This window comes from Passer montanus, unplaced genomic scaffold (assembly GCF_014805655.1).
Source record: "Passer montanus isolate IOZ18808 unplaced genomic scaffold, ASM1480565v1 scaffold18, whole genome shotgun sequence".
Lineage (NCBI taxonomy): Eukaryota > Metazoa > Chordata > Aves > Passeriformes > Passeridae > Passer > Passer montanus.
In genome coordinates, this window is record NW_024365381.1 from 7,083,111 (window position 1) to 7,105,911 (window position 22,801).

Consider the following 22,801-nt stretch of genomic DNA (forward strand, 5'->3'; position numbering starts at 1 on the left):
TTTCTCCCCCAGAAAAAAATCAAGACATGATTTTTAGTACATTTATAAGAACCATTCTTTTTACATTTTGTTTATTAGCCTGCTTTTACTCCTACTTCAGAGTGAAACATGAAATATTTTCACCTAAAGAAAGGATTTTTCTATAAATTACTGGCAAGTTTTTTTTTTAATACTCGAGTTACATCTGAGTGATTAATAGTTTGGAATAATGGCTATCATGGATAAGCAAAATGTGTCTTAAGCCATCAGTAAAACTATACCAATTAACTTGTGTTAACTTGGACTGAAAGCTCTTGACAGTGGACAGAGTCCCTCAAGAATCACACACATGACATTGCTTAGGGGCATAATCTGCAGATTTCTACTGACCTATATCTGGCCATTAGTCATTGAACTTTGCAAGTTATTCTGGTTTTTGGGGCAGTGAGATTAAGAAAAACCTTCTTGTCAAAATTTGTTTCTGAATATGTCAACACATAAAGATATTCACAGCATCTCAGGGGTTTTTACCCATAAGATTGTATCCTTTGTCGAGTTCTAACTCTAATACTAATGCTTTTAAATGAAACAGATCAGTAAAGTGTCATCCTCGAATACCTTATTGTCCTAAAGATAGTGTTGCCAGATATCTAGATGACCAAGAATTTATATTTGTCTTCAGATTCATCATTAGTTTTAATTATATTCAAATAGAGTACTTCCCCCCCACCTTTTTTAAGAAGCTTCCACCTTAAAAGGCATAAATTTGAGGTTTCTGAAATAGCTGGTCATGGAAACTTCATGAACCCCCTGCCACTATCTCAGTGCTGGAACCACCTATACAGAAAACCTTCTGAGACCCTTACTGTGCCACCATTTCTTTTTTAACAATGTTTTCTTTTCCCCACTGCACAACCAGGCTCGACTCCCTTCGTGCTCATCCACCTATAGTGTTTCTGAGGTATACTTTGCACGTGTTCTCTCACACAGTCGACCTGCTCACCCATCACACTTTTTTGATTTTATTTTCTTTTTTCTTTTTTTTGCATTGCACTGTGCACAAGTGGGGAAAAATCAGCTGGGGGGGCAGATTTTGCATGTTCAATCTGCAACCATGTTCAGCGTGGTTTTAAAATCACTGTACCAGCCTGAGACCACCATGATGTATAGTCCAGTAGCTAGGCAACTACTACATAGCATATGAACATAAATTATATCATTAAAAATTCCTTAGTTATCTCTGACATTACATAAAAACAAGTTTACAGATGTCAAAGCTGAAGAATGGTTCACTTGTTATTCTGACCCATTTACAGACAGTGAAACTGGAAGGACTCTGTAGAGTTGGCCATCAGGTTGTGATTGCTAATTACCTGTCTAGATACAGGTGGCTTTATGATACCAGAAATTCATTATTAATTTCCAGTGCTCTGGCTCAGGTTACTACCTGCCAAAATTCATGTACCATTTTAAATACTTTTGTATCAGCCTTGTGATGGTCTTCTATGCTGAGGTATAGTACCATCTTAACAAGAATTGAAAATGAAAATGCTTTCAGTTGTAATTAGAATGGGAAAGAAAGAAGCAATACCTTAAGATAAACTAGAATTCACAACATCATGGGATAAAACAAATTTATAAATTAAATTTTACAAATTTATAAATTTGTAAAATTAATTCCATGGCCTGCTGTGTAAAGATTAGGTTTCAGCATATTATTATAATTGATAAATGGATAAGTATCAAAAAGATGGACTTAAGGTTTCCTGCTATGCTGAATCAGTCTTGAGCACATATAGTTACTTTTTCTGTATTTTAAAAGAATCCCTTAAAGGTGACAAGATCCCATAAGTTAATAGTTTGCTCTACCTCACACTGTGGGCCAGGTTCTAGACCTGATCTGAATGTTCTATTCATGAGCAATATAAAAAATGCAAACATAAAGAGCTCACCTACTCAATCACTTTGTCCCTAAGCAGAAAGACCTGTACCTTGCTGATTGTGTGTGTAATTTGTTCTCAAAAGTTTCAGCTTCTCAAGCAGTCATTCCTAGCACTTCCTTATCCTTAGTAATAAAAAATTTCCATTGTTTCAGTGTATGAATAGGCAAAAGATGTAATCAAACAGTTTTTAAAAAGAAAGATGCTTACCTGCTTTTCTGTCAGATCTGTCTGGCTCTACTGGAAGACAAGTAGTTTTAAAAATAATCAAGTACATGTTCTTAAAAGCACCTGATATGTATTCTGCAGTTCCTAGTGCCTCATCACTGTATTATATGAAAGCCTTACTGTTTTTATCATGATTATCATCAAAACACCAATATGGAATATTAGACTCACATGCATACAAAGCCACTTTTTTCTAAGCTAACACCAGAACGAGCAATTAAGTTTAGTGCTTATGGGTGCAAGATGAAGCCATCTTCACTCTGTTCTTCTGAGTATCTATAGGAAATTAAGAAAAAGGAGTGGATCAACAGGTATTTCATACTTCATATCAGCAACAATTATGAACATGCTTTTGCAGATGATGAAGTCAATAAGTCACTTTGTCCTGTGGTGACTTTGTGATGCTGAATTGTATCCCCATTTGTCTGTTTAGCCCAGAAATAAATGTTGCACCTTTAAGACTGGTTCCTGGAGTGAAATGGGGGGAGAAGAAGAACACAGTTTTTTCTCCCAAACAGATTGCAGGTAGGGCCACTGAATTTTGCCCTTTAGGAGACATCCCTTTGGAAGTTACTTTCCAAATTTGTCCCAAACCAGGACACATTTCAGGAAAATTAGTCTTCTTGCTTTGCCTGCAACTTCAGCCATTGTCCTTCACTTTATGAAGGGATCACTGTCTTCAGGAGAAATGCAAACCAACATATTGCAGCTGGTGACTAGTTAGCATATATGGGTCTCCTACTTGATCAGATTCCAAAACCTTTTTTGCTTTCTCCAAAACTATCACTACTTTACAGTTTGTGCTCAAGAATCTGTTATCTGAAGTATCAAAGTTGCACTGCAAGACTGTGCAAGCAATTCATCCTTTATACTCTGTCCAAAGGCAAGATCGTCATATCTGAACTACAAATAGCCTGGCTGTCTGCTGAACCAGATCTTGTGATGCAGTGGCTGATCAGAATTACATGCTCACAAAACACTCAGTACAAGATATAAAAAGCACAAGGTATAAAAAATATGGATACATGATTCTCTGGTGGCAGACTACCCCCTGTGTGTTTTTCAGCAGAACATTCAAGCCACTGAGAGATCCAAAGCTATAAACCAATTGAAACTGGAGATGTCTGTGGCAGTTGTAACTATTTGAAGAGGCAGGAAGAGATTGGAGGTTCTCTGGGATCCAAAAAGGATTTGTAGTCTAGTTTCTATCTTTAAGAGGCTCTTCATTCAAAAATACAGCTTAATGTCAGGATGCATATCAAACAATGATCCACATCATCCTCTATTATTTTGGAAAATGGGAAAGGCTGCTATGAGTAAACAACATCTTGACTTCTAAATTATAAGATAGAAAATCTCCAAAATTAAAGTATTGTTAAATCAACTCCAGAAGCCTGTCAGTAATTTTGATGATGGGAAGAAAATTAGCAATGATGTATTACATGATGTCTCATAACCAGGGTCAAAAAAGAACCACACTTCTGATAGGATCTCAAGGAGGTTTTTTGTGTCCACACATATTTCTGTGATTCTTAGTCCAAAAAAATATTTTTCTTAATTTAATTCTTAAAGCATTAAGTTTAGAGCGTCTTAATTTTCTGCATCTGAGTCATCATCAGATAGCTTTGGACCTTCAGAGGATATCTGGAACAAAATGGCAAGAGAAATGGAATCAGTGCTGACATTTCAGCTGAACCTGCCTTCTGACAAAGGTACAATGAAAGATGAAAGAGATAACCTCATATAAATGATTTCTGAAATATCATTTTAGGAAATAAATGTATTAGATTAATTATAAAATTTTATCACTATTTTAATTGTTGAGAAAAAGGTCTGGAGTTGGATTAACTGGGACTTGTAGAACTCAAATTGTAAAAAAGGAAAAGTCAGTTTACTATCAAGGATTTCCTGTCACATAGGTCTTTGATTGAAGAAGTAAAAATCTTCCAGCAGAAGACGAACAGGACCTGTGTATTTTGCATTGTGAAGTATTTGAGATAGAATTTGCTGCCTGTTTTGTTCTTAGAAAACATCCTTGTAGAGGCTATTTTGCAACTCAGAGTCCAATAATTAGAAAAAGCTTCTTTTAATCTGTTCCTTTTTGTTGTCACCAGTAGGATGAATGGAACTCCAAATGTGGTCAGCTGATGCCTATTTGAGAGTAATGGGCAGAAAGATTTTAGAAACTTCCACTTACTTTTATGTACAGAGAAGTTTGTTAAGTTGCAGACAAAATGGTATAGGAGTATTATAAACACTCTTAGCCCCAGTCAGCCCCTTTACAATTCCACTTGTCTGTAATGAGGTCTTGGTTTTGGTACAATTCAGTGAAATTGAAGTGAGTTTCTTTACAAAGAGATTTCCTTCTGTCAAGAGAAATAAAGCTTTAATTCTCTAGAATGGTATGATGATAAAATATAAGTTTATATTCTCTTTAAATTTCACAGTGTGCAATGAAATTTTTCACCCTTGATGAAAACCAGTTAGCTTCATGCCCGTAATTTCTGTGGATGTTAGCAGGACTACTTAAATGGTTTGTCTAAGAGTTAAATTAATAATTAGGACTTATAATGACTTAACAGGTGTGCAGTATAACATGTGTAGAATAGATACGTAATTTACTTATTATTCATTTGTCACAAAACATAGCTTATTTTTAAATAGTAGTAGTTCACTTAAGATATTTAATCAAATCAGCTTCACTTAAATTTTTAGAACTACTCTGACATCAGCTTGTATCTCAAAAATATAATTCACAATGTAAATTGAACAGATTGAACAATGAAGGCCCATAGTCTCCTATTTTATAAAATTACATTTAGGTAGTGTTATGCAGTGGCATCATTTTTTATTCTCATTTGTATCTCAAACTTTCTATTAGCAGCATCAGTTTCTCTCTCTCCTTGTCCTCTGGCTTTTGCATGCGCTGTGTGTTTGGCTGAAAGCGTAATGAAGGAAACCTATTGATCTGCTTGTTGGAAGCATAGTGGCAACAAAATGTTTATTGCAGTGCTACTCCCTGCTTTCCAAAAAGTAAAGTTTTTCAAAGAGGAAGACACTCAGGGCCATGTGTTTTATTAAACCTCATTGAGTGGTTAGAACATGATGTCTTTTATTGTGAAAGATTGCAAAATACTTTGTTAGTTCTCTCTGCCACAAAGAATATTATTTCTGTAAACATAGGTTTGGCCAATGTATTGGCTGCATACTGATTGCTGGTATTTAATTGCATTATTGTTAATAACACAGCAGAGACCTGTATTATCTTATTGAGAGTCACCAGTACAAGGAATTAAGGAGCAGTATTCAGACAAAAAGAGGAAGTACTATTTCCTGCAATAGGTAGTTAACTTCAGAAGACCATTTAGAGACTGCATGAATACTTTTAAGTTCTGTAAGTTAAAGTATTTTATATAGTGTACATTACAAATTGTTGTAAATAACTGAATCTTGTTCTTCAGAATTAAAGCCAGGTAAGAGACTGGTTCTCCTTCTGCTTAGACTAGTTTGACTAGAAGGCAGTGCTGAATAACCAGGAGATCATTCAGGAGGAGCTATTTACCAGCAGCATAGAACCTGAATTCAGTTTTAGTTACGGGATGCTAAGTTCCCTGTTGATATCTGTTGTAAATCTACTCTACATAGCCCAAATTGAGTAAATGTAAGCAGGTGCCCTGTTCTTTTCTCTGATTTCATGTAGAAGTCCAACAGATAGAGAACTTGGTTCATTACATCTGACATACAAAAATATACTGAGCCATTGAACAGAAATTTCTGCATTAAATTCAGAATCCCTATCTTGTTTCCTTATGAATGCCATATACTTTGCAGAGATGCTCTTTCAAATTTCAAATAATGTTTTTCCAAGAAATAAATGAACACAACAGAGGCAATAATGATCCAATAATCATTTGGGGGTTGTCCAAATATGGTGGCACAATCTCTTCCTGGTTTTCTGTGAGTTTGTTTTTGCAGTTGCAAACAGAACAATGAGTTTTTAAGTAAAATTAGAATTTATAGGTATTTCTCTTTCAAACATAAGCAAGAACTCAGAGCTATTTGGCAATTGCCATTTAAAGGATTGCACTTTGATTTGCTAGTAGTACCACCTTATGCTTAAGAAAAATTAATTAAGATTCTTACTTTTAGAGAAACACAGTTTCCTTAGTGCACACTAAAATGCAAAAATTTGTGAAAAAACAGTGTTCTTCCTTATTCATAGAAAATACTTTTGCTAGTGCCATCTTCATTAATAATATTAGGATTAGTTTAGGATTAAGATTACAAACATTTTCTCTAGCATTTTCTTTGTCATGTAAGAATAGAGAATGACAAAATTTCAAAGTTACATCAGGAAGGACAGTGTGCTATTGCAATAATCTGATCGAAGTTTACATTAATAACTTGGATTAATGGCATCATATAATTTTTTAATTATTTAACAAATATTGCAGTATTTGTACTTTAAATACTATTTATCTTTACTCATCCATTGCTGAATCTCAAATTAGATCCATTATTAGTTTATACATTCAAAATAGAAGCAAAATGTTATTTAAACCTACACCTTCTCTGTGCATGGTACTTAGCTTTTGACTTCTGCCAAATAAAGTTATCCCTTCACATTAACATTTTGCACTTTCATTCAGTACAAATAAGTTCACTTCAAGCACTAAGTTAATGTACAAAAAACTATTTAACATTTAGGAGAGTGGTAAAAGATAGGGTTCTGGACAGCATCTCATTTAATGTTACAGATTTTGACTTAAACCTTATCTATTCAACCTAACAAAACTGTAGTACTTTTTGTTGATTATTGTTGTAGCGAAATGCTTTTCAAGTCTGAATTTATCAGAAAAAGAGTAAATAAATTATTTCTTTTCTTCCCCATCTGAAACTTAAAATTCGCTACTTTTTGTTTCAAGACAAATCTTCATGTTTCAATTTTAAATTATCATTCCCTATTGCTTCTTGTACCACAAAATGGGAAGACATTTCACCTTGCCTTATGGTAGAGATGTGCCATCCTTTATGAAACAAATTAGATTGAGCCAAAGAGCTATCAATGTCATTTTTATTTTGTTTGATTTTAGCATAGGCTCCTTTGCATTTTCCGAAGGTAGTCTTGCCATTATTCCACTGTAAACACATCCATTTAAGCAAAGTGATTTTTTTCCATTTTCTTGTGCTGTACCATATATTTGACTGTATGGCAATAAAATTGGCTTGATTGGATACAACTGTGAAGGTTTTTTTCTAGACAAGCACTGTTTTCTTTTTATTGTGCTGCTCACCAGCATACAGTGTTTAGAATTTATTTGCTTACTACTTAAATCAACTTATTTGAGAAGCCAGACATAATTTTGCATTGTGTTACACTGGTAATAACACTTGGTGCAACTGTTCTCTAGCTCCAGCTCCCAAAGCAGTCTAACTCTGAAGAGTCAGCTTTAGTAATAGAATTTATTAAAAAATTAGTCTAAAGTCTGAAATAGCAATGAATTAAGTAGAGGAAAGCTTCTACTGCTGTTAAAGCTTTTGGAAAAACCACTGATGTCAAATGCCATGCATGTGATTTAATTTACATGTGTCTCTAGCGAGCAGTCTGTTTAAATACATGCAAATCAAGTTAGATATTCACAGCAGTGTCAGTATCAGTAATGCACAGCTCAAATGTCAATGGGTTCCTATGAGTGCCCCCTAAGTTTTCTTCCTGTTTTTCCCATTTTTCAAATGCTGGTTTTAACATGGAAACTACTTTTTTGCTAAGCATTCTTGCCATAAAGTGGTTGTTTTTTTAAGAACCGGCGAGCTGTGTTCTCAGGTGCATATCTGCTGTGGAGAGCCTGGTGATGGCTGTTGTGCTGGACCTTGCAATCCAGACTGCCAAATTCAAGGTAACACTAAAGGAATCTTATCCTGTTGAGCCTTTGAGCTCAAAGCAAAATCCCAAATGCAAATCCCCTTTCTTCATTTACATTTCTGGTTACTTTCAAAAACAATTTCTAACTTGTGTTTAACAATAGTTTGTAGTGCAACATTTCTTCAGTTCCAGCCTCTCCTTTCTGTAGCTTATGAACACTCTGAAATCTTCATGTTGTTCATCCATGACCATTCTGATTTCACTTTAAGGATTCTCCTCAGAGGAATGTAGTCTGTGTTTCTGTCTCAGCTCAAAGGCATAAATCTAGCTCTTCATACAGTAAGATGTCTGATATTTACTATTCAGAAGGATTCATGAAATGAAGATTTATTTTTCTTACAGTTGTTGCCCCTTAGTTTGAATCTTAAACTTTAAAGAGCTTTATTTATTTTTATACTTTAAAGTGTACACGTCTGAGGTTTTGACTGAATATTGTATACATGAGAGATTATAATATACACCAGATATAAGATTATTGTTACCCTGTGTTTACTAGTTTTGGCTCTGGTACTTGAAGCCCTTCAAATTTAATCTTCCTAGCTCAAATAAAAAGATTAACTAAAATCAACTTCTTTGAAGTTATGCTAGTACAGAAGTTACGATCATACTACATGGGGAAACATGTTTTGTTCCTGCTCCTATAGTTAAAAAAGTAGTCCAACCATTCACTTTAGAATGATAATAACTATAAAAATCTCCAACCAAAATTTCTGGTAAACACCAACAAGAAAAAGGTGAAGATTAAAGATGCTTTAAAAAATCTAAGGACTGTAAAAATCTCCAACCAAAATTTCTGACCACCAACAAGAAAAAGGTGAAGATTAAAGATGCTTTAAAAAATCTAAGAAATTGGGTGGTGGCTTTTGCTGACTCTTTGGGCACTGCTCATTTGATTGATGGCTCTTGAAGCCACAAATCACAGAACAGTTTCTAAGTTTTGATTGCTTTGTTCCTGTATACTTGTGTTCATGTTCCTTCAACATAGAAATACAAGGAATGTTACCTGTGTGGTCTGCTTCCAGGAAGATCAGATTGTAAGGTTGATTGATGGCTCTTGAAGCCACAAAGTCACAGAACAGTTTCTAAGTTTTGATTGATTTGTTCCTGTATACATGTGTTCATGTTCCTTTAACACAGAAATACAAGGAATGTTACCTGTGTGGTCTGCTTCCAGGAAGATCAGATTGTAAGCATGAAATGGGTATTGTAAGCTTTGTTAGCCTAGAAGTTTGAGTCAGACTCATACGAACTTCAGTGGAGAGATGCTTTTTCACTCCACAGACCTTGGATCGAAGGGATGGAGGCCATAGGCCTGGAAGCAGATAGGAGTTTTTTTAAATGTCAACCATACTAGTCAAGGGTGAGAGAGTAATTTATAGTGTGCTTGAAGACAAGAATTTCTCTACATTACTCATGTATCTGAAAACAACTTTAAAAGTTGGTTAATCTGGGACAAGGAGTTCACGCTGGTCAGACAGGATAGAACTCAGACATCTAATGCATACTCGTAAGGCCAAGTGGTTTGTCAGTCAAATTGGCAGGGTGTGAAATTCTATGAAAATAGGCAAGTAAATACCATTTCTGTGGCAAACAACAAGGATAACAGGAATTTTTTTGCCCTTGTACCTCTTAGTAAATACATCTTATTATCTCTGCCTTTGTTTACACTGTCTACTTCTCAAAGTGGACACTATTTCCAGGGCATTTGAAGAACATTCAAGATTTTCATTCAAACAAATAAAAGATTTTGTTCACAGTTAGTAACACAAGTAGTAGAACGATGCATTTTTTCAAATGCAGTGTTTCTAGAGATTATTTTGTGTCTTATCCCACCTGAATTTTGATAGCACAGGTTAGAAATACCTGGTGGAGTTTGTGAACAAATTTGGCAATAATGTTTATGTCTTGAATAAATATATGCTTTAGCTTATACAAGATACCTGATCTCTTTGTATTTGTGTATTATAATTAACACAGCTTCTCTGAACAAAAAGTGGTACGATCTTGAATAAACTCCCATAAAATGTGCCAACATTCCAGTGTTACTCATATAGCATTATCTCTATGCTGTCCCTCCTCCTAAGAACAGAAAATGCAGCTCTTTTTTTGGTATTATAATTAACACAGCTTCTCTTAACAAAAAGTGGTACAATCTTGAATAAACTCTGAACCACCCAAAAAATACCACTGAAATGTGCCAACATTCCAGTGTTACTCATATAGCATTATCTCTATGCTGTCCCTCCTCCTAAGAACAGAAAATGCAGCTCTTTTTTTTTTCATACTAAGGTAAACATTTCATTAAAACTGCCCTCAAGAGAAGAAATCCCACTTTGCCTCTTTTAATTCTCAACTATGAAGCCTATGCTGCCAGTTTGTAGTAGCCAGTTGGCTTTCCTGTTAGCTTACTGTGGTTTGCTATTTTGTCTCCCTTTTTTACTGTATATATCACAGTTTTTCCTGTCTTCTCATTGTGAGGTGTTCAGCTTGCTATTTGAGTTGGCGTGTAAGATTTCTTTGAATCCTCTTCTAGGATAAATAAATGTGTTGGTTTTACCTCTCCAGCACAATGGTAATTCCTGTTGAGAGGTGACTAATCTAAGAAAACTGCTCTTTGCCTTTTCATTCCATGTTGTTTGAAATATTGGCTAATACTTTTTTTTTAATACTGCTGCTGTAAAAGGAACCACTTCAGCCCTTATATTTCTATGGTGTATTCATCAATCCCCTTCCAAGGTCCTGTTTGAATAGTAGTTAGGATGAGCCCTAATCTGACCATAGAATTCCATATGTGTGTTCATAGTGTACTGGGAAACAATTATCAAAATTCAGTAAATCTGTGTGTAAAGTGTAGGTGATTAGAAAAAAAACTCAGAAAAGAGAGCTCAGTAATGTATGGATAAAGACAGTGACATATTCAAGATTTAAAATTTACTTTTGTTCAGTGTCCAGTCTACCAAGCACAACACTTAATAAGTTGTAAAAATCTGCTCCTAAAATTATTTTGGCTTCAAATAATTATCTGTTTATTTCTTCACACTGACTCCAAATGTGTGATTTCTTGTGCAGAATACCACATTATTTAATATTCATATTTAAATTTTGGTGAGCTAAATCCCACCATCAGGGGTGCTTGTTTTAAAAATTGTGTTAATGAGTAATGTCTGCTGCTGTCAAATTCCTTGTGTTCATTTTCTTTCCGTTTCAGAAGAGGTCTCAGTGTAATAGGAAAAAATTATTCTGTTTTTTTTGAACTGACTTTAGTCCTAATTCAGATGGCCATAAAGCATTCTCTTAAGACCTTGTACGTTCAGTTCAGTGTAAAAGTGTTGTTTGAATAAGAATTGATTCCTGACATTGGAAGATTGCATGTTGTAATAGGATTTTTTAATCCTCACATACTTTATTGAATGTTTTGTGAAGTACACAATTCCAGATGTATGAAGGGATCTTCAAGATCTCTTCCAACCAAGCCATTCTTGTGAATGTTTTTTAACAACTTCATTTTTATATTCCCTATTAATTCAATCAAAGCTATTCTCTCTGTTCTTCAGAGAACAGAGACAATAATTAATAATAATAATTAATAGATTAATCCTGTTAAATCAGGATAGATGTAACCCAGTCTTTTTTGTGAAATCAACAATGTATTTCATTGCATTTTTCATTTGCTCCTAGTTTAACCTTATGGATATTGCTTAGAATAACGTGCCAAAATCAGTTTTAAAGTAAGTATTATCAGATTAGCTTCAGATATTGTTATTCATGCTTAGTTTTCTCTTATCTGTTTATTTAGAGACAGTGAATAATGTATGTTGCACTCTTAGAGGATAGAAGCTATTTTAGGCAGAAGACACTGCAAACCCCTACAGTTATAAATTAGATCACATGTGATTTGAAATCTGTTTAAAGCAGGCAAATATTTCAGATACCATTCAAATGGCACATGCATAGTGTATATTGTACAGAACTTGGGTCATGAAATTACTTATAAATCACATGCAGAACAAAAGCAGCAGCAGCATACTTTCCCACATCATAGCAGACACGTTGTCTTCATAAAGCTGCTGAAGTTTTAAGGAAGCTGCATGAGTTATGCACTTTCTCACTATCAGAAAGTGAAGTAGGTGCACTAGCTCATGAACAGGCCTGCCTGGTGTTTGGGAGAGTGAGAATGCAGTTCTGAAATTGTAAACAGCTGCTGTGCTTTGCTTTCCCTGCTTCCTTCATTACAGCTTGGCGAGCTCATTCCCGCTGCTGTACCTTAGTCCTCTGCCTATGTTTGGGTTTCTGCTGGTGGTTCCACATTCTGCATGCTTTCCTCAGAGTGGAGCAATGTGCTTCCCCATAAGTGCTAAAGGTTATGGGTCAGCCTCCTGCAGGCTCTGTGTTCCTGAGAAATGGGCTCTTTCTGTTGGTGGTAACTCATGCTTTGATGTCATTGTTCTGAATTGTTCTTCATGTTGTAGTATTGAGTTAAAATGTACTCCCGTAAGAGTTAGCTTTTCATATTGGGCTGGAACCTCTTCACCTTTGTCTAGCAATTTGTTTTATTATAACCAATGGCTTTTAATTGTACCTCCCATAATGAAGAGCTGACTTAATACTCTGTGCTAATCTTGTTATGACTTTAAAAAGGTAAGTAATTTCTCTAACAATTCCTAAAAGTCATGGTAGAGTGTTAAAGGGTTTCTCAGTTTTCTTTTTCCATTTTTTTTTCACATGAATTTTTCACTCGTAGCATGAACTTTTCTTTGTGTCTTTTTATATTTTTTTTGAAAAAAATTTCAGACTGATTTTTATTTGCAGCAAAACATATTATGTAAACTTAAATGAATCCAATTTAGTACAGCCACTGTTTGATTTTTTTTCAGACCAATCATGACCAATAGATAGAAGTTGTCAGCAGGACTCTTTATTTTTACCATTCCCTTTATTTATTTTTGAGTACTGTATTTCACATTCTATTTACTACTTCAGCTTATGGGAGAAAGCTTACTCTGCATTCCAGCATGATGAAGTTACATTTTCAAGAACATAAAATCCAATTTGTTTAAAATACAGAGTAATGTGAACTGAATGCTTTGGGTTTGGTTACATTCTGTCTGAACTATGCAGGGGAATGGTACTGGCTGGTAGCCCAATGCCAAGATAGACTGTGAGCCAAGAGGCTGTAGAATAGACAAACAATAAGTCTATACTTTCCCTGTGAAAGAAAAGACAGCCATAGTTTGTTCTTTCTGTGACTACCTGTGCATGAGAAGAATTACAGTAAATTCTCCTCATAATAATTCTCCCTAGTTAGTCATGGTACTATACACAATATAGCATGGATTCCTCAGTTAACAATAGCTGTGAAAAGATTACGGATTTTTTGTAAATGTCACAAATAACGAAGTAGTAAAAAATACAAATAATGAATATTTTAAAAGGCGCTTAAAGCACATGACCCTATTTATAAAAGCTCCATTGCTGCCAAAACTGTATGTGTTAGGGAACTGGTGGGTTTTATTAAAAAGCATTTTACTGGAGTTTTGATTTAAAATAACATTTAGGATAAGAATGTGCAATTCATATTAAACAGAAGTATTATGTAATAACTAATTTTGATGTTAGTTATGTTAAAACATGGTTTGTATTCTGCAGCTGTGAGCATAGGTTGGGAAACGATCAAGTCTAGCTGATCAAGCCTTTTATTTTATTATCATGGATTCCTCTTCCACAGCTGCTTTTAAAATTTGTGGGAAGCAAATTATTTCTCATACTGCATATGTTGTCCATCAGGTGAGTGATAATGTGGAAACTTTAGGCTGGGTGTAAGAAATCAAAAAGTAAATATGAAGTCCTCTGTGTGCACAGAATTAAAAAAATGACCTGTGAGAGGCTGTATGTGAAGCCAGCTGTCTTTTGTTACCATTGTCATTTGGACATTTTAAGAGCAAAACTTTGTCAGCACGTTTTTTATATTAGAAGATTTGATCTGCAAATCTCAGCTGCTCTGTTCATTATAAATCTCTTGTTTTTGTCCATACACTAGCTCCACTATAGGTTGGAAGGGCTTAAAGATGAACTGAGGAGGAATAGAGGCTACAACTCGAGAGTAACTATTACTGCTCAAAGGAGCTGTTTTCCATTCGCAAACATTGCTTTGCGCTATGGGTTTGGGCTCCTTCTGTTCCTCCACTTTGTTGAAAGACTCTCTCTTGACTTCCATTTTACTTCTTTAGCACTGTCTTTGTCTGCTAACATTTTTCCTCCTTCTCTAGTAGCTTTTATCTGTGTCCTTTGGATCACATATTTTACTTAGTTTGTTTTAGTAGATTGTTTCAAATGTTTGTGTTTTGTATTTTTGGTTTTTTGCCTTTTTCTTTAGGACTGTGTTATCTCACTGAATTTCATTCCACAGTTGCTGAATTGCTAAATTATTTTGCAGCAGGTCCATTCCTCATTTTCTCTTTTCATGTTTTTCAGTGAGAAATAAGAGAGCCTCTTCCATTTTAAACAGTAGTCTTACACACATAGGCCCATGTCTCCTTTTGCATACACCATCTTCTGCCTTGCCACATCCATCCTGCTTCTCTCTCCCTCCCTCTCAAACTGTGCTTCTCTTTCTTTTGTGTTTTCTTTCTTGCCATTATACCACCTTTTTGGTCCAGAATTGTCCTTTGGTAAATTATAGGTAAATATTTACTTCTTCCAAAGAGAGTTCATTTTATGCCTTTGAAATCTGGTAAAACAACTCTGGGCCAAATTTGGGCATCATTAATCTTTTGTTTGCAGTTTTCTTGTACAGTATTTTTGGTGGGAAGTGGGGAGGGTGTGGGGCTTTTTGTTTGTTTTTGTTAAACCAGAGTTTTTTTCAGGGAAGGACTCCATAACCCACTCTAAGTTGCAACATTACTTTCCATAAGTTATTCCATTACAATAATTAGATTGTGTTGCGCTGTAGAATCCAATTTTTTATGTGACTATCTATCTGGGGCAAGCTGCTGTGGAACAGAAGAAAGAGGTTTAGAAGCTGGGGCACCATTTGTTTCAGCCTTAAATGGTTGTTCCTTTCTGAAGACAGCTTTGGAGGGGTTGGGGGTTTATCCATTCTTCATCAATTGTTAGATAATACATATTCACTTTCTAGGCAATATTTCTGTAACTGCAAGTCCAGAGTGAGGTCTGAAATATAATCTGGATTAACTCCTTTGCTTTTGCAGCAGAGACAGATGTTCTGCTGGAAAATTACACCCTCAGCATCACCTATGCTATTCCACTTCTTTCACTACATGTACACACTTTTACTTTATTAGTATTCTCATTGAAATTTAAAAGACCTTTGTCAATAAAGTAAAAAAGAGAAGGATTCAGTTCTTACTATCTCAGAGGTTTGTCTTCCTGTGAAGTTTACTTTAGCTGGGGTTTTGTCCACACAAAATGCTTTCTGTTCAAGTGCTGCCAGTTCAGTCATCTGGTCTGACAGTAGTCCATCTGAAAACTTGCAGCTTCAGGGTTATTATACATTATGCTATCTTTCCAAACCTGAGAAGAATTAAAAATTTAAACTGTGTTGTGTTTACAGGGCTGATACTCTAAAAAAACCAAAACAAAACAACAATTATTTTTTAAATCTCCATAGTAAACAGAGCTGTAAATATCCAGTGTTACTAGAGCATTAGACCGATATGAATTGCCCAATTTCCCTGCAGTCAGACTAATCTATCTGGAATAGCACAGTGTCCTAAGCATCAAAGAAGAGGGGTTGTTGAGAAACCATGTCATTCTCACACAGTTACTTTTTAAAGTAGAATTCCACTACAAAATTCATAGTGAACATCTTTTAACCAAATAGGAACAGCAGAGTAAATTTATCAGCTCCATCCAGGAGCCATTTAGACAGCCATTGTGTGTTGCTTATACAATTGTGAAGATTTCTTATTAAACATTTGCAGAATCAACATAATTGAAAATAAATATTTTAAACTCTCAATACCTGAAAATATCAGCAATAGAATTTTAAATCAAGTCATATACTTTTGTTAGTATTCTGTCTAATCATTAAAGAGGACCTTGATTCAGTGCTAGTGCAATTACAGCTGTATAAGAAAATGTGTATTTTCTGTTGAAAACTGATGCTCAACACATAATTTTAAGCACTTTGTTCTTTGATTTTTCTCACTTACTGTCCTTAGTTTCTTATGGAAGGGGTGTGGAATCAAATTGCTTGTATCAGATTCTGACCATCAGCTTAAATATACCCTCCTGCTTAAATATACTTATCTCATGCAAAATATGTAAGAATGTTGCTGAAAATATGTATAGCCTCTGTCTTAGATCCCAGGAGCTTGCCCATTTTATCTCTGTATTTTGCATTCTTGTTAACTTCTGTAGCTCATAGACTCTGTGCTCTCTCTGCAGGTCCAGTCTAGGTGCAGCAGCAAGGAGAACATCCTCAGAGCAAGTAAGTGCAGAAACTTCTTAGCTCTGTTGAGAAACTAGGACTGCTCAGAAGACAGCAAATGATAGTCAGATCAGAGGTGGGACTAAGTGGGTTTGCAGCTCAAATTTAGTAATTTAAGGCAGTGAAATCCAGTCCAAAGGTAAAACTGCAAATACCTCATCGTGTTCATGTATTAATGGAGAGTCACCTTTTAATTTATTCTTCCAAGTTGTATTTCTAATGACATGGAGGTCTGTGTTGCTTGTGATGTTTTCTTGTAAATTATCATGTGTGTGCAGACTTTATGGGCAAGAATTAACACTCAAAGACAATGAAAATGGAGATTCTCCACTTGAATATATATTATTTTTATTTTCATACTTAAACATGAATATGAATGTTGTATTGCATAGAACCAAACCAAAAAATGCAAAGGTTAAGAGTTCACATTTGATCCAAGAGATGTCTAGTTTAATTTGCAGAATTCTTTTTCTTTGTGTTGTGGGAATCTTTTCTAGTCTAAAATTTGATCCTCCATATGTGTGTGTATATGTATAATGACAGGACTAGGAAGATGTTTTGGTGGTAAAAGAGCAGGCTGTCAAGAATTTTCTACCTTATGCAACCAATTGAATTAGCTGCTTCAAAGCTAGAGGATTAGTCTGTCGTACAAATGCAGCTTAATGTAAGTAGTTATTTTTAGAGCTATCTGACATTTCACATTAGTGAAAGATAACTTGGTGAAGTTTGAGCAGTTGTTTAATGTCATTTTCTTGTAATTAAAGTACCATTTAGTAGTTTTAGAATTAAAAAAAAAATTGTCTCTGGGTCTATTTAAATCTGTGATACCTCTAACAGAAATGTTAACATTTGTTTGTAGGAAGAAATGGGAGAGAGAAAGGTTAATAGTTACACCAGCATCCTCCTTCCTTTCTTCAAAAAGGCTATTCATGCTTTGGGTTTAACACCTAAAGGGGCTCTATTTTCTTGACTTTTCTTGCAGAAATAATGGGTGTTACTTTTGGTATTGGAAAAAAATATGTCAGAGATTAGGGAATTTTATCTATTTCCAAAAAGTCTGTGTTGTAGAATGCATTTCTCAGACGATTTTAACAGAACCTTTGACTTAAGAAAATGACATGCATTAGGGACAGACTTGCAAATTTGAAGGTTGTTCTCTGGGGACCAGTCAAAGCATTCAAAACCTGTGCATTCTATCACTTTTTTAAGGTTTAAAGAGGTGAAATGTGAGTTTCTAAAGTAGCTAACAGTGAGTTTTTAAGTAGCATTGAAATTACTGCTAGAAGCAGTAAAAGCATCTAGTGGCAATAGCATAAAGGTTGTTCACTGTCACACAATTCCCTCAGCTTTCTTTGCTGTGACATGTTTTTTGTTAGCATTTTCCTTCATATTTTCCAACTTAAAACATCAGGAAAATGTTTTTAGGATGTATTGTGTGGAATCTGCTGGACCCTCAGAAATTACAGTGCTGCTAAAGCAGGGTTTCTTTCTCTGTGCAGAGGCGGGTGTGGGAAGTTTGACTGTATTTCACAAATGCTTTCCTTTTCCTCTTTAATGATGTTGTCAACAAAAAACAGGCATGATAACTGGAAATGTAAGCTTGCTAGGGAGATCTCCGTTGTTAAAACCAGGAATGCAGTTTTTCCATGCTACACTTTTATCTTACAATAGTTCAATTTGGATCATTTGTCCCTAGTTTTCTTATGATAAAGTTAGGTTTAAGAGTTTGTAAAGTCTTAATATAGTTAGAAAATGTCTCATCAAGGTTTCTCTCTTCCTCAGAATGCCAGCTGCTATCTTAAGGAAAATAATTAAGTCAATTAAAAATTATCTGTGCTTGACAAATTCACAGTGCCTGCTTTTTACTTCATGCTATCTTCTAAATACATACAAAGAGATTGTTCAAATAATTTCTTCCAGAATCATTCGTGGAAGAATTAGGTGGGCAGTTTTACTTGTCTCTACTTCTTCCTCTAAAAGGTAGTTACTGTGTTAATAGCAAAAAATGATTAGTGAACAATGTCTCACATGAAAAGGTAAGCATGTGTTAGTGCTGAACAAGTATTGTATATATAGATTAATTAAGAAACCTCCTCTTCTGAAGGAAGACTTCAGAATTAGACTGCGTGATTGTTGTACTATTTTTACTTGCTTTTTTATTAGAAGACTCCACTTGAAGCAATAATCTATTTTTTTCAGAATCTGAAGGCACATGCAGCAACAAATGAGATATTTATGTAGTGACTGCAAAGCAAAATCATGTAGTTAAAAATTAGTTTCTATTATTTAATGCTTTCTGTACAGTAATTTATGTTACTTAGGAATTTCATTACATATCACATATAGAATCAAATCACATCATCCACTTTGGCTGTCATAAATACCTTCTTGTTCTAGGTAAATCCTTTCAAGATACTCTGCAATTGTAATTCTCTGAATCCTTCAGTTTATATCTGTTGCTCTTGTTTATGTATTCCTGCAATAGTTCTCTCTTCAGTTGCTTATCTTCACTTGCAAAATCCTTCAAAGCTTGTTGTCCCCTTGTTTAATCTCTCAGTGAGTATCATGAAATTAAACACACTGTTGGTTGCACTTTCAAACAACTTCTGTCATATTTTCTCCTTACCTGTCCCTCACAGTTGGGAAAAGTAAGCCTTCTTAGGTTGTCCTACTGCCTTCACTCCAATCATACATTTAAACAACACTTTGCTATGGTGACGACAAAATCTTGGCAATGGGTAGGGTGCCCACTAGCTGGAGATGCTGTCTGCTGCCTTAACTGCCCAGTGCTTTCATCGTGCTCTCTCTACCTTCATTTCAAACCTTTGGACTCCCACCTCACTCTTGGATTGCAGGCTCACTGGCCCAGTGTCCATTGTTGTGCTTTATCTGTGCATGGCACAGAGTGTGTTGAGATGTGTTTGTGCAGAACAGAATGGAATTAATTGTCCTGAGTTCACAGAACTGAATTAGTCTCAGATTATCATCCTCAGTGTAAAATACTGCATCACCTGGAAGGGCTTCTGTTGTACATTAATCAGTCTTTTCATGCCCATCAAGACTTCTGGCATGTTCTCCACTGCAGATAAGGATATACACTCTCTTGATTCTAGTTGAATACAGTCTTCCCAGGGTCGGACGTGAAAGCTCGATAGTGATAACTGACTAATTTAATTTGCTCCAAAGTGCTGATGAGTTTCAGTAAAATGGTTTAAATGAACATCACTACACGAATCTGCTCTCTGTAGCCCACATGGATTTGTTCTTTCTCATTGCAGGTCACAGTGCTGTTGACATTACCAAGGTAGCAAGAAGACATCGCATGTCTCCATTCCCATTGACATCCATGGACAAGGCCTTCATCACAGTTCTGGAGATGACCCCAGTGCTTGGAACAGAAATCATCAATTACAGAGGTATATTAAATTGGATTCTTTGTGAGCATGAGGGTGATTACTTCCCTATTTGGCAACCTTCCTGCTCTTTTATTAATGTGAGGTGTCTGAAACACTGCTTTCTCCAGGAGAAACTTGTTTAGGAAGTGCCTGTAATAGGGGAAACCTTTCAAAGTTAGGAGAATGTCAGTTGAATTCAGTGGTGCTCCCTGAAGGAGTCTGTAATGGAACACTAATAAAATACATTAATCAATTTTCTTCCTATTTGTATTATATGCAGGAAACATATTATACTCAACCTGAATGTACCTCAGTGGACTTTTGTAGATGCCAAGTAGCTGAAAGCTTTACCGTGTTTGGTTCCCTCTCTTGTCTCACTGTGGAAGATTCTCACTAAGCCCCTTTTCCAACCAAGATTAATGATCAAAGCAAAGTGATTATTGATTCCAGATCACTTTTTTCCATGTCTAAATCTTTAACAGTTTATCTCAGTCTCTTTTTACAGGTTCTAGTTAGCCTCCTAGTCATTCCAGAATTTTCCTCTTCTTCTCATAAATAGAATTCCTTTTCTATTCTAACATCATCATCTTCTGAAATTACTTCCTTTTAATGTTTGATCTATCCAAACTTTGTAATTAAAGAGTAATTTGTTTTGATTTATACAGTGAAGTTGTCTTCAAAAGCACCAAACAGCAAGCAAAATATCAGACTTTTTGACTTTGTGACTGTATCTATACCATGTATAAGTAGGGATAGATGAAGTGATTTTCTGGCCCTAAAAGGAATTAGCAAGGCATCTCTCATGTTTATTCAGGTAAACTGTCCTCCTTCCTGAAATACTGTATTCATAGTGTCTATTAGGTGCCTCCCTAAGCTTCTGCTATTCCTTACATCAAGCCTGGGAGAATGTTCTTGGCACATAACAAAACCATGACAGGAAATATGCTGACAAGTAAACCTCAGCTAGGTAGGGAGGCAGAAGCCTCTTCCAGGGATTCTTCCAGATTGTCCAAAAGTAAGGTGGTGAGTGAAGAGATTGTGGAACTGTAAACCTCAAAAGGCAAAAACATTTAGGACACTGGTGTGCTACAGAGAGACACAAATAATTTCTGAATGGAATATTCTGTCTTCTGGCTTGGAAGTTCAAAGTTTTCATGCTCTTTGCCAAATCTTTGTGCTACCAGAAGCCTTCAAGATGTCTTCATATTGACATACTGATTTAGCAGACTATATGTAATATCACACCTGTGCATTTAGTGACTCCAAGCAGAGCTCAGTGTTCCTCTATGCTTTGGCAGCAGGATTTCTGAGAAAATGCTCCATATCTTGCATTCAGAACAGCACCAATACTGGATCAACAAGGAATATGCATAATACACCCTGCACTTTCATAATGGTGTGCAGATTAGAAGACACTAAGTCATAAATGCTGGGCATAACTACTGGGGCTTTTGGGTAGCTGTCAGTTAAATGTCTTTTCTAAGACAGGTCTTTGTGAACAATATGATGAGCTGCAGTGTTGGGTACATTTAGTCCAAATCAATGCTACATATGCAACCCTGAAGTCCTGAAATAAAGGATGAAATACTGGCATCTGCCTCCCTGATAAGCACATCATATATTTATTCTGGTATGTCAGATACAGTTAAGGTACTGTCGGATTATTATTCGTCTTTGAATAAAAGAAGTTTTGATTGTAAGTACAGAACGTATCTATTGTTATTTCTGGCACTGTTATTCTGTCAAAAATAATGAACTGAGTCTGCTGAGTCACTTTAGTTTTGACCCTCTTCCCTCTCACCCAAAACACAAGCATTAGATTGATGGTAACATTAGCAGGTTCAGAGACAGATACTTGATTTAATGTTCACATAATTATACCAGCAATTCCTTCATATTTTTGCACTATAGTGCAAAATTTTATCTTGCAGTTTATTTTTCAAGTAGTGCACACTTAATTTAGCATGGTACATTTTCCAAGTATATAGTATGAAATGTCAGGATTGAGCCTATCAGAGACAGCCTAAAGGACCTGTCTGTGTCTGTGATACTGCAAATTCAATTCTCTTAATCTACAGATACAAATCCTGAGATGGAAATGCATTTTCAGAAGTTCTTAAAGGATCACCATAATGTTACACAGACAAATATACAGAATTGTTTATATAGGCATATGTGTGTGTGTGTGTATGCACACACTTATGTGTTGGATAAAAGACAATTTAATTTTGAAGAATGCAATTAATTAAGAACCAGTTTTTCAATTAGTTACGGGTTCTTTTTTTTGTTAATATATATCAAATTTCAGAAAATTTTAAAAATTTAGTTCTGGAGGTCTGAAACTGTATTTAGAAAAGCCCTGTTGTGCTGTGTTTGTTTTCTTCGTGATTTTGTGAATTTGAATTACAACTGAAACTATCTTTCAGGAGCACAGTTTCTCTCCAAGGAAAGTGAAATGTGCAAAATTCTAGGAGTGCTAATTGCCTAATTAATTTAACCTGATTTAGTTAAAACTAAACATATTTCATAGCAATCATCCTCATAAATAAAGCTGCTAAATGTTGTTCTGTACAAATACCCAGTACAATCCTGACATTATTCTTGATTAAGTCAAGGCAGGCTGTAGTCTCACAGATCTATCTGTTCTCTCCTAACATAAGGGAGAGGATTATTAAAGTTATATTTTGAAACATGACTTTCATGTTGGTGTGTTGCTCAGTGACCATATAGATCATTTAACCTCTTTCATATTTAGCAAAAATGGACTGTCCTAAAGCATTTTATGAAAGTGTCATAAACCCAGGCCATCTGAAGTATATTTCTCACCTGCCGTCATTGATATCTGGTATGAAGCCACCAGTTAGGCTTTTATTTCAAATAAATGCAG

At 35.3% G+C, this 22,801-nt stretch overlaps 1 protein-coding gene across 21 annotated transcripts in view; it reads left to right on the forward strand.

Moving 5' to 3' along the window:
- Positions 1-22,801, forward strand: part of GPHN (gephyrin) — a 268,213-nt gene that overhangs the window by 201,480 nt on the left and 43,932 nt on the right. For 9 of the 21 annotated variants that reach the window (XM_039704738.1, XM_039704743.1, XM_039704747.1 and 6 more), the window contains 2 exons: positions 16,477-16,519; positions 19,798-19,935. In XM_039704738.1, coding sequence (XP_039560672.1) covers positions 16,477-16,519; positions 19,798-19,935 — 181 coding nt within the window. Of the gene's footprint in view, positions 1-898; positions 941-14,107; positions 14,171-16,449; positions 16,520-19,797; positions 19,936-22,801 lie in introns of all 21 variants that reach the window. The other 12 variants (XM_039704734.1, XM_039704754.1, XM_039704755.1 and 9 more) reach the window with 3 other exon arrangements.